Consider the following 12,627-nt stretch of genomic DNA (forward strand, 5'->3'; position numbering starts at 1 on the left):
AAAAATGACTCTAATAAAGTCTGAATCAGTCATCTGAACAATGTCATCTATTCGTGATGAATGTTCTGAAATTTAGACGAATGCAGTGTACATCATCCATAAATTAGCAGTCAGCCTACCCATGGGGGATTAATTAAAGTTCTTATTACAGCAATATGTCTAGACAGTTTTCAAACGCATGTGAGGCATGAAAATAAATGACTATTTGCCATAAAACATTGTATTCTGCAAGTACACAATTGAACAGATGGGCAAACATATTTTTTTTCCTAGCTACATAAAAGAAAAAAACATCATCACAAAAATATGATGGAAAGAATTTGTTTAACAATGTTTGTTTTTAATGTTTTCCAGTTCAGATACACAACATACAGTGTGTAATAGCCTCTATTTGAAATAGAAATATTAATTTGAAATGGTTTAACCCCTGTGTGGTCATGATGCTCTCTCAAAGAATTTGGAGCTTCAAGCATGTTACGGAATCAGACTAAATGAACGAGACAAACAGGTGCAAGCTTTCTTTTTACCAGTCAAGCAAAAAAAAAATGTCTTGGGCTACTAAGAATAAACTGCCCTATTTTTAATTTCCTCCCCTTTGCCAACTTCAAAACAGTTCGGTGTAAACATGTAAACTTGGTGAGTGTGCTTCCATTTCCCATTGGCTTTCCTAGACTTGGTACATTCTTCCTTTTTGTATTTAAAAAAAATAGTTTTTTGAAGCCCTGGCAACACAAAATCCTGACAAACTCATGAGCATCTTTTGAACTGACTTAAAAACACCGCGCAGACAAAATTGCAAAAGACAAGCAAATCAATCACCATGAAGATATGCTGAAATACTACAACCAAGAAGGCATAAAAGATTGATAAAAATCCCAATGACAGATTATAATTTTTTTTGACAATTCAAGACGATGTGCGACATCAACAATTAAAAGCAACGGCATTACAGGCCATATTGTCTGATTTGATTGGAGCACATTTAAAATATCCTCTCATTTCGTTCTCATCCGTTCTTTGGCTTTACAACCAATGAAATGACTTTTATTCAAAAGCTGCCTTCTCGACTGATTGGATAATTCCTTGGACAAGTCACACGCAGTTCTGTTACAACGATACGAAAGCTTACCTGAGCTCCATCTTGAGGTACATCTCATATAATAACAATGTCATGAAAAAGTTGGATATTTTTGTCGGACATTTCAGAACCTGAAAGATGCCAGGCTTCTAAAAATGTACATTTCTATTCACTCAGTTCTTGTTTTGCATGAATTTCTCATTGAGAGCAGCCCGCAAATTCTCTATGGGTTTCAGATCAGGGGAATTTCCATCCAATGAACCCAATTTTTTAAACCTATAATTTTTTGGGCACCAATTTTTACTGTAATTTGTGAACAAACAGCTACTTTACGGAACCTTTAGTGGCTTACTCTTATTGTGAAATGTGTTTTTCATTAAATAATGCCTCGAAATATTTCAAGGTATTTCTGAAAAAAACTGGATAATTTAATTATGACATTTCAGAACGTGAAAGATGCCAGGCTTCCAAATATATACATTTCTATTCACTCATTTCTTGTTTTGCATGAATTTCTCATTGAGAGCAGCCCGCAAATTCTCTATGGGTTTCAGATCAGGGGAATTTACATCCAATGAACCCAATTTTTTAAACCTATACTTTTTGGGGCACCAATTCTTACTGCAATTTGTGAACAAACAGCTACTTTACAAAACCTATAGTTGGCATTTTGTGGCTTACTCTGATTGTGAAATGTGTTTTTCATTAAATAATGCCTCAAAATATTTCAAGGTGTAATGATTCACAGTATTCCTGAAAAAAAAACAGTCAACTTTTTCAGGATAATTGAATTATGAGATGCACCTGCATTGACCTGAACTCTTTTCATAATTTTTTCCCCCTATTTTTTTCTGTTAAGTAGGCTACTCATGTACTCCGTAACCTTTGGGAATTTCCGCAGGAGCTCTAGGGTGGAAAAGACAAATTAAACATGCACAAGAGGTAAAAACATGTAAATCATCTTAACTTTGCACCTGTTGTCACAAAAGGAAAGTTTGGGCCAGTCAATCAAAACCAAACAACAAATAATATTTACAAATTCTACTTTGTTTTCTTACACTTAAAAAATGTACAGTTTTTCCGCGTGTTGCTTTTTGTATTTTTTTTCCTTTTTTTGTTTTGTTTTTTTTCCTCTCAAGTCCTGTAAGCAATGGCAGTCCTGGGCATGTGTTTGTTGTTGTTGTTGTTGTTGTTGTTATTCTCGGCACACAGGATGCAGAACATTTACAATGAGAGAATATAACCCCCCGAGATTTGTACTATAAGTAATGCCTGACGTGAAGGATTTTTTTTTTGTTGAAATCAGGTTTTTAAAAATGCATCCTCGGTGCATTGATTACTCTGACAAGCTAATTCACCATCACATCAATGAATCGCTATTCGGTCCAGTCTAAATGTCACTGGGTTTTTTTTCCTTCAGAACCGTCCGTGTTCAGTTGTGCAATTGATGTGAAATGCACTTGACAATATTCTCATCATGATATATAGATCTCATTCTCCCGCTTGGTTGAGGATAGTAACAAAACAATTAAGAAGATAAGTGGTTAGGCAGTCTTCAAACACGCAAAGCATGTGGCTAATGTTGGTCACATACACAAACCTAATGAAGATTACAGCCGCGTTGAGATTCTTCTTTTTTTACTTCCTGAAACATAAAGCGTTTTCTTCACATCGTTCCGAGACTGTGCAAGAATCCCCATTGGCAAAAGACAAGAAAAAGAGCAACAAAAAATAGAAAGAAACAACAAAAAAGAGGCTTTTAAAGGATCAGTCTCAGTGGCCGTGGAGCAAAAAACCTCTGTATTAAGTTTTGAAGAAAAAAAAAAGAGGAAATATTTACTCTCTGTTATAGTTTTACACAATATTCATCTCTTAATACTTTAATATTTGTCAAAATACCACAAAGTGCAGCTGAGTTTCAAATAAGGAATTGACTTTCACAAAATATTTCGGATGGAGAAGTCATATAGGCAAAATCATATTTAAAAAAAATGGAAATGTTTCTGTCCAGGACGAGAAAAAATATCATGCAAGAACTCCATGATCTTTTTTTTTTTGAGTGATGATACATTAAAATTTTAAAGAAGAGACCAACCACAGTGGAAAAATGTGAATGCGAGTTTGTTACAATGTTTGTATGTGTGTTTATCAGGAGAAAAAAAAAAAAAGAAGAAAAAAGAAAAAGGTTGGCACTTTTATGAGGGTCATTCCGTCAGCTAAAATACAGTCAGGATGGACCTCTCCAGGCAGTCCACTGGATGCCAGCGGGAGAGGAACTTTATCACAGTACTTGGCACCATGAATGCTGGTAAAAATGAGATATCAGAATAGCCCCCCTCCGTTCTTATGCTTACAATTTATTAATAATACATCATTTACACTTGTGTTTTTTTTTGTATAAAAGACTCCAAAAGGGAAAACGAGTCTTGATGGCATCGCATGTTTGAGCAAAGATCCATTATGGTAATGGATTTTTATAAAATGAAAGAGGGGGCAAATGCGGTGAAGCAAGCAAAGAAGTGAAGGAGTGAGATGGGTTGGTGGTCTGCATGAGGGTTGGTGGGTGTCTGTAAGGACATAGATAATTAAAGAAAAAAATTAAAAAGAGGTTTGATGAGTAAAAAAAAGCCAGCGTGATTTCCAGCTTGCATCTCAAAAACTGAATTTGATTGGCTAAAAATTGAGGTCCCAATCTGAAAATGTCAAATGACAAATTTAATCTACAAATGAGTTTATCGCTCCAATCCATTTGAAGTGGGAGGCTGAATGAACGTTCATTTTATTTCCAGCCCCCCCACTTCAAAGGGATTGGACGCATAGCGCCATTAATGATTCCCCCATTCAGGAGGAGCGAGTCTCACTTCCAGATTGGGTCTTAAAGCTGCAATTTGTAAATTTCAAGAAAGCGCTGGCTTGTGACAGATTGAGTGTTTGGGCGTGTATTAGAAGTCCAGCAAAGCTAATGCATTCCACTTGTTAAGTGAATCCATTTCTTTGACCTTTCTCAAACCCGCCAAGATGTGCAAAAACCAATCACAGATTATGCACAATATGTCACAGACTATCGTTGGCTCAGTGCCTTTCTGAAAAATAGTTTACAGATGACCACGTTGAATTTTTAAAACAAAGAAATCATGCCTAATTGTAGGGAGGAGTCGGAAATGGAAATAACTGAACCGGATTCGCCGTCTGCATATTGTGTGAAGTAGATGAAGACTGAGTGGGTTGTCGAGTAATTTTCCCGATTCCCGCGTGGTATTATCTGATGCCGATTTATGAATAATTTTATGTAACACATTAACTGCCATGAATGTTTGTCCGCTGCCATCCCCTCCCACTAGAAATGGATTGGGCATTTAATAGGGATAAACTACTTGGTGGGAGGGTGCATCTTGGGCAGAGGAAGAATTTGTTTTTTTGCCAAAGGTCCAATCCATTTGATGTGGTAGTTCATTCGCTGCCAGCCCTCCCACTTCAAATGGATTGAGAATAATAAACTCGCCGAAAGATGACGCCACACGATTGGATATTGGTATCATCGTGTATATCTGGTGGGTCAAAACTAGATTTCGAAAAGTACATGACTGACAAGAATCAGTATTGGTGCTACAAAAAAAAGTAAAAGAAAGAAGTAGTCGAAAAAGGAACAAAAAAAAAAAGCTCTTTCATTGGGAATTGGTTTGCATTGACAATTTCTGAGCATGGCAAAATGGAAAACCTACAACGTGACAGAAAAATAATAATTCCGAGCCTTCATTGTCTTTTTTTTAAATTCAATTAGGACGTGATGGGAAACGTCGATGCTATTTGCTGCTTGAAATTAGTAGAAATTGAGCGAAGATGCCGATGAGAGATGTGAATCGAGCCGTGGAACGCTAGTGGATGTACTGTATCGGCGTGCATCCTAATGAACTTCAAATACCATGAAAATACACGCCCAAGGGTGCTGTGAGCGGTGCAGGGTTGACATCAGAGCAATTTGATTAGATGCCTACGAGGCGCTTAAATGCAATGCCACGGCGTTCATTGCTTTTGGCGGTGTCCTTAGTTCACCTAGGATTTTCGAGCAACAACAAGAGAGAAAAAAAGGCCTTGGTACATTTGGGACCAGATTTGGGCTGAGGAAAATAATCAGCCGAACATTTTGTACTTTGATGATACCGGAGGAGTCCTGGAGCGCCGACGGAGCGAGTAAAGCAAGCGGAAGAATAAGATTTGGATACACACAATGGGAGTTGGATACGTACTAAAGATTGCTCGTCTCTTTGCGATGGCAGTCAACCCGACCTTGACCAGTGACTCCGTTTTCACTGCTTAAAATCTTACAAAGTGCAGCTGTATTCGAGGGCTTAATGAAAAAGCGCTAGCTAGTAAAGAAGAGGAAAGGTGGGGGGTGGGGGATTTGGGGGGTTGATGAGGGTGACCATGTATGGCGCGCTCCCAAAATGGCAGTTGTGCTGGGTCCTATACACGAGTGGTGGAGTGTTGGTGAGGCAAGGCATTGTTGCTGTGGCTGGGGATGGGGGTCGTGGAGGGGGCCGGGACGGGAGGGTAGGTGTTGAAGGGGTGGAGGGGCTGGATGCCCCCGATGGTGCTGGGGATCATGGTGATGGTGTTGGCCGTCATCAGCGGCACATCCTCCGGCGCACGGCGCAGCGCCAACGTGTAGTCGGGCGGGCACACCGGAGGCCGCAGAGGCTCCAGGTCGCCGTGGAGGCCGCGGGAAGGGAGCGGGGTGCCGTGCTCCAGCTCCCCTCTTTGCTGCTTCATCTGCAGCGACATCAGCTCCTCTTCCTGGCTCAGCGCCAGGTCGTTGTGCGGCGGGGCCCCCACCACGCCGATGCCCAAGCCCATGCCCATGCCCATGCCCATGCCCATGCCCAGGGTGCCGCCGCGCTGCGGGGACAGGCGGCGGTGACGCCTCTGCATGAGTTCGTGGCGCTTGTCTCGTTTGTAGTAAAGTGCGGCGAAGGCCAACACGTTGAGGAAAAGGAGAGACGCGCCCACGGCTACCGTCACGCTCAGCTCGGTGGAGTAGTCCCTGGTCTCCGGGGGGAATGGGGTGTTGCGGGGTCTCTCCGAACCGTCCGGCTCGGGCGGGTAGGTGGAGATGCCGGGGGGCACCCGCGGAGTGGTGGACCGGTCGCGGTTCCTCCCGGGCGGAGGCGGTGTGGTGATGGTACTCATTATTTGCTTGTGGAGGCTGTGGAGGTGCGGTACCAGCTCCAGCCAGAAGGCGACCTTGTTGGCACGGTAGTTGTCTCGGACGCGGGGCTTCAGGCCGATGTGCAAATACTGTTTGTCTTTGGAGCTGAATTTGGTCCAGATGACTTCCTCAAATCGATTGGGCTTGGTGTGGATGAACGTGGTGTCCTGAGGAACTGGCAGGTTAGGATCACTGAAAAACACAATTCAGGGGATTGCTGGTGACATTTTCACAGGTACTGCTTACATCACATGTGTCAAAGTGGCGGCCCGGGGGCCAAATCTGGCCCGCCGCATCATTTTGTGTGGCCCGGGAAAGAAAATCATGAGTGCTGATTTTCTGTTTTAGGATCAAATTAAAATGAAGAGTATAGATGTATATTAAATTTCCTGATTTTCCCCCTTTTGAATCTATAATTGTAATTTTTTAATCATTGTTTTGTGTTTTTAGTTCAAAAATAATTTTGTAAAATCTAAAAATATATATAAAAAGCTAAAATAAACGTTGTTTTAGATCTATAAATAAATGAATATTCAGGGATATTATATCTAAAATGGTCCGGCCCACATGAAATTGAGTTGACGTTAAAGCGGCTCGCGAACCAACCCGAGTCTGACACCCCTAGCTTACATGCTACTGTACATATTTGTTTAAGGCGGGTTTAGGGGGGGCTATACATCAACACTAAACCGCTGAAATTCATCCAATCCATCCGTCGCCAAGATTAAATAGCCACAACTTTGTCACCTTTCGACGTAGTTAGACAAAGTGAGCGGCATCTTTAACCTTAATAAATTAGACGACCGAAAGCTTGGACTAGAACCAATTTGGACTTGGACGTGATTTAGCCGAGGTCCTCTTTTTTTAAGCTCTCTTATTCAATCTGTTCTTTTCTTACCCCGTCTTGGCAAAGTTGGTCCAGTACGTCATGACCACGGCACTGAGCATCACGTCATTCTTGGAGAAGTTACATGGGAATAAGTCAGTGGCGCCAACCATGGGAATTCCAAACACATAGGGAATCTCATCTCCGTGGGCCGCGTCAGCCCATTCGGGTCTCGCTTCGGTCTGACAGTGGTGGTGGAAAGTGTAGAAGAAGACGGGAGACTGGAACTCTGCGTGCAATTTGGCCGTAGCCACGGCCGGAGCCACCCATTGATGGTCCGTGAAGAGAGCCAAGAGGGTCTTCCTACGCATATCACTGTTGTCTCGGTCTGCCCAGTCCGTATACATGAACTTTATGGTTTCCCTCAGAATATCTTTACCTGTGAGGAAACATAACCGCGTTTAATGAACGGAAGGGAAAACAATGGAAAACAAAAGGCGAATAATAATAATAATAAAGGCAGACATTGGCTTTTGTTGATAACGCTTTGTCTGTAATTACACGAGACGTTCAACCCATTTGAAGCGGGAGGCTTGACAGCGAAAGACGCAGCGTTCAATTCCGCACTAATGGAGTGAACGTCTACAAGTGATAAACCAATTCAGTAGGGAAGCTGACCGTCAGGGTATCCGTAAAGGTTATCCACAAAGTTGGAGATGGTGTAGTCAAATGAAGGCGCGGATATTCCATCTTCTCCTTCGCCTTCATCCACAAACTTCAGGCCTTCTCCTTGGTTTACCCCCAGTAATATGTCATAGTTCAGGAACTCGCCCTGGTTTGAAAATTCACCACACAACGCCATACGGTGAATAGCTTGAAAGACAATATTTGGTCCTACACTTCTTTCTATAGTTTCTATCATAAACAATACCAGACATAGAAAGGCTATCACACTGACCTGCTGCATTAGAATCTCAGGGTCATCAGGCACCACATCGCCGTCTACCACAGGTCCGAAGGCAATGTGATAGCGTGCAGGCTGTATGTCTTGGTCCACCAGCTCCCTGAAACTCTTCTTCCTCAAGCATTCCACCAATTCCGCCATATCTCGAAGAGTGCAGCCGACCTTCTTTGCCAGAATCTTGGTGTACATGACGGGTCGGTAGTTGACTGACCAGCTGGAAATGGCGGAGCCACTCTGAGCAATGGCCCTTTGAAACAAACCTGCACAGAAAGCAAAAATATATATACATGTAAACATGCTGTTCAAAGAGTATTTTTCAGTTTTTTTTTTTACATAATTGGGGGCTGACAGCACAAATAGGGTGAGAGAAAAATATATTTATTTTGCCTATAATATACATTATTTTTGTTCAATATTTAACAGATTTTCACCCTGCAAAAATAATACTTTTGTAATTTAAAAATATATACATATTTGTATGTGAATATATAGAGATATATTTTTCAAAATGGATAAATATAAAGTTGAAATGAATAAAAAAAACACTAGTTATGATCCCAATAAACAAAAGTCGATTTTTTTCATAGCTATTAACTCATTGGTAGGAATTGACAAGGATTGATCCACAAAAAACAAACAAAAAAAAACTGATAGTTGAGATTGCTCATCTTTTAGTGCAAATGACGGCACTGGACGTCCAATTCATTTTAACATCTCCTCTCTCTGTCTTTTTCTTTTTTTCCCAATGACACACTTTAGCGAGCAGCGGAAGATGCATTCACCGCCTTACAGTGCGTTTAAATAATGCATCGTTTTTGAGGAAGAGCATTTATAGAGCACACAGTTTGGAAGCACGATTAAGAAGCAACCCTCGTACTTTCACCGCAGTCATCCAAGAATATTTGCGAACATAACGGTGGCCAAACATTGCACTGCCGTGACAACGGCGAGGTATACGACTAACCCGCATGAAGCCAAGGCGGCAAAAGTGCTGGAGTAGAGGGAAAAAATACCGTTGCCCTGCTGCAGTTATGCAGTCGCTTGCCGTCCCTCTTTTTTATCTGCAGATTCTGTCATTAATAATTAAGCCCACAAACAGACACAGAGCATATTCCGAATTTCCCCCACCCCCGCTCCTTTCCCTGTGAAATCAATTAGGGAGCCTCTCAGCTCGGTTCATCTCTCTTCTGCACAAACAGCGCCTTTAAAAAACGGCTCCAAGTTTGTCTGCATTCACTCAGAATGATAGCCCAGTTTACAACGTATGAAGCGGGCCTTAAATGTGATATGCGACTGCGGGTTTTACATTTCACATTAATACTCGCATTAGGTACACCCAGATATTTTCATGGGAAGTACTTTGAAAGACTTGCAGCAACGGAAATAATAATGGAAGCCAAATCCATGAGTTCGGAAATGTTATTTTATAGCCATACATTGTGAACCATTGCAATTATTCACTAATTGTTTAACCTGTCGATCAATATCACCACAAACTGAACTCTAACTTCTTTGTCATGGAGAAATTTTTAGGAAATGTCCTTAAACCGCGTAATTGCTGGATATAATTGAGCATGTGTGTGTTTTATTTGCATTCTGAATATGGCAAAAAGGGATTAATTTGATGCAAATCTAAGTGATTTTAAACTGTGGAGCAAACAGCATCAGCCATCTGTCTCCGTTTTTAGAGTCTGGATTATCAGTGATGTGGTCACACAGGCATACAAAATATAGATATTAAATTTCTTCAAGGTCACCTTGGCACTGCGCAGGGTAACAGTTTGCTCTTAATCTACTTTCTGAGTATATTACGTGTAGAGTGCTAGTTTGGTTCACATTCTCAGATTTATCATCACATCCGTGGATTTGGGGATCAAACATCTGCTGGGTGCTTTCCATTTCTGCCACTCAGAAACAAATTTAGCAGGATTTGTCCATACAAACGGTCAACCATTCCGATTCGGACTTTAGACTAAGAGAAGGCAGTGAAAAAGCGCAGACCTCCACAGTATATAAAAATATATCACTATCAAAAACGGGGTTGTTTTTCAATGCCAAGGATATTGAATTTCATAATGTATTGCATCTTCCTTCCATATAATCTCTTCTCCGCACATTAAATCAGAAAATACAGAGTGTGTTCCTCTAAACTTTGGCTCCAAGGGGCCAGATCTTTACCTTCAGAGTGGTGAGACAGGATGAGAAGGTTCACACAGGTAGCGCCAGCTCCGGAGCCAAAGATGGTGATTCTCTCCGGATCGCCTCCAAAGTGGCCAATGTTTTCTTTGAGCCAGCGCAGTGCCTGGATCTGATCCAACAGACCATAGTTCCCCTTGGCAGACTGGTTCCCCGTGCTCAAAAAGCCTGCAAAATAAATTCAAACAAACAGAAAAATAAGTGGGAGGGAGAGAACGACACAGTTAAAAAAAGATTGTGTACAAACAGGAGGGCAGAGCATGAAATAATTATGGGCCTTGAAAGTGTTGCAAACAGATGCTACAACTCAAGTTTAGGTCTGCCGGGATTTTATACAAACAAAATCACTCCCAACTAAGTCATTTCAACGATTCAGTCTTGCACAGAAGAGCGACGAAACTCAACTCATATGTTAGTTTCCTTTACATATAGCCATAAATTAGTTTTGTGTTGATTTGGCAAAACATAAAAAAATGCAACAAACAAGTATATATGAAACTCAAAGCCTAATTGATTGATTGATTGATTTGATAACGGACAGCACATATTAATGAACATACACATATATGTATATGTGTTTGTGTGTATGTATGTGTGTGTGTGTATGTGTGTGTATGTGTGTATATGTGTGTATATGTATATATGTATATATATATATATATATATATATGTATCTATATATGTATATATATGTATATATATATATATATATATATATATATATATATATATATGTATGTATATACATACATATATATGTATATGTATATATATGTGTTTATGTATATGTATGTATGTATATATATATATATATATATACACATACACACACACAGACATATGCACACACATACATGTATATATATGTATATGGTTTTGTTGTTTTTGTGATATGTACCACCCCTCCCACCCTGTTGTATCTTCTGCTAGCCACCTCTAATTTGACCCAGCTGTTTCTGATTGTCTCGCCAACCCGTGTCTGTCTATTTAGACGCATCAAGGTTTGGTTTTATTCTCCTGGCTGTTAAGTCCTTGTTATTTTGAAAGCCTGCCAAATTATTAAAGTTACCAAAGCGGTGGCAGTAATTAAAAAGTATCAAGTAGAAACAAAATGAACCTTGGATCCTGTCGGCAAATGAAAATCGTTCACCTGAATTGGACTGTGACCTGAAGAGGTATGATTGCTGACCTCTGCCTCTTGTCCAAAGAAGAATGAGGATGAAGGGTCAGCTCAGTGACTGAGCGCTGAGCTTCCTGCCACCGTTGCCTGGCAACGGTCCAGCGCTCCGGGCTAAATGATATGGGCAGATACCAGCTAAAGTACTTGCGTGCAAACACTTGCACTGTCAAACACCTAAACAGCTCAATGCACCCTCGCACACACCGCAGGTGAACCAACTTGCATGCAACTGCCTTTTTAATGCTAACGCGATGTTGTTACTTTTCCTCATCGTTATTGATGAGCAAACAACTCAGCTTTTTTTTTATTCCATAACCTGATATTTGCTGAGCTCGGCGCAAACGGCCTCTCTAACACAAGACACAATGCCATTTTAGATTTGGAATTTAAAATATAGATGCTGAAGATGTATCCTCGAAGGCACAGCTGTAATTTGATGTAAATTGAGGACAGCTTTCCAAAATATTAAAGGATGCAAAGGCCAACTTGAATGAAATCTTGCCACTTTTATTTGTTAATTAGATGATCAGAATCAGCTGAAATAACAAAAGGGGGTTTTAAATTGTAAATTTTTCATGGCAGTAAAAAATAAGGACGCAATATGAGCTTTCCGAGTTGAAATACATTTGACGTCTATAATTGTCAATGGAAGCAAACAGGCTAATCTGTAACGTCTAAGTAAAATTAGGAATATGCTGACTTCCAAAGCTGTTTTTTATTTTTTTTTAGTGAGTAAAGTATACTTTCGGACAGGTGCAGCCAATTACAAGGAGAATTCTCCAATTGGGCAGCTTCCAAAAAGGCAATACGTCTCTTCATCCTGAGGTGAAAAATGTGCTCACTCCTGGAGCTCAAGATTGCAGGCCTTTTCTCCAGAGTTCATTAATTAGTTAATTAGTTAATTAGTACAAACAGATGGCTCTGCGGCACAAATCACGAGGCTCTGTAAGCCTGGAGCAAGTGAAGGTGAGGAAGGATCTCAACCACCACCAGACCTCTGATCCTCGCTGTGTGCGGCAGACGTTTTTTTCCTCTCTCTTTTTTCCTAGTTTGAATCCACGGTAATTATTACTCTTGCGAATTGCGGCTTTCTGGATCTTTCTAATGGTTCAAAAAAAAAAGGTGTGTTCATATATTGCAGGACACAATAAAGGCAAATGTCAAGGTGCAGTCGGAC

At 40.7% G+C, this 12,627-nt stretch overlaps 1 protein-coding gene across 2 annotated transcripts in view; it reads right to left on the reverse strand.

Moving 5' to 3' along the window:
• Nucleotides 1–319: 319 nt before the first annotated feature.
• The window catches only part of nlgn2b (neuroligin 2b), an 82,199-nt gene continuing 69,891 nt past the window's right edge, over nucleotides 320–12,627 (reverse strand). For both annotated transcript variants that reach the window (XM_077591661.1, XM_077591662.1), the window contains 5 exons: nucleotides 10,253–10,438; nucleotides 8,069–8,334; nucleotides 7,789–7,942; nucleotides 7,183–7,549; nucleotides 320–6,476 (listed from right to left, as the gene is read on the reverse strand). In XM_077591661.1, the coding sequence (XP_077447787.1) occupies nucleotides 5,543–6,476; nucleotides 7,183–7,549; nucleotides 7,789–7,942; nucleotides 8,069–8,334; nucleotides 10,253–10,438 (1,907 nt within the window). In that variant the 3' untranslated portion in view covers nucleotides 320–5,542. The remainder of the gene's footprint in view (nucleotides 6,477–7,182; nucleotides 7,550–7,788; nucleotides 7,943–8,068; nucleotides 8,335–10,252; nucleotides 10,439–12,627) is intronic.

Source organism: Stigmatopora argus, chromosome 22 (genome assembly GCF_051989625.1).
Source record: "Stigmatopora argus isolate UIUO_Sarg chromosome 22, RoL_Sarg_1.0, whole genome shotgun sequence".
In the NCBI taxonomy this organism is placed as follows: domain Eukaryota; kingdom Metazoa; phylum Chordata; class Actinopteri; order Syngnathiformes; family Syngnathidae; genus Stigmatopora; species Stigmatopora argus.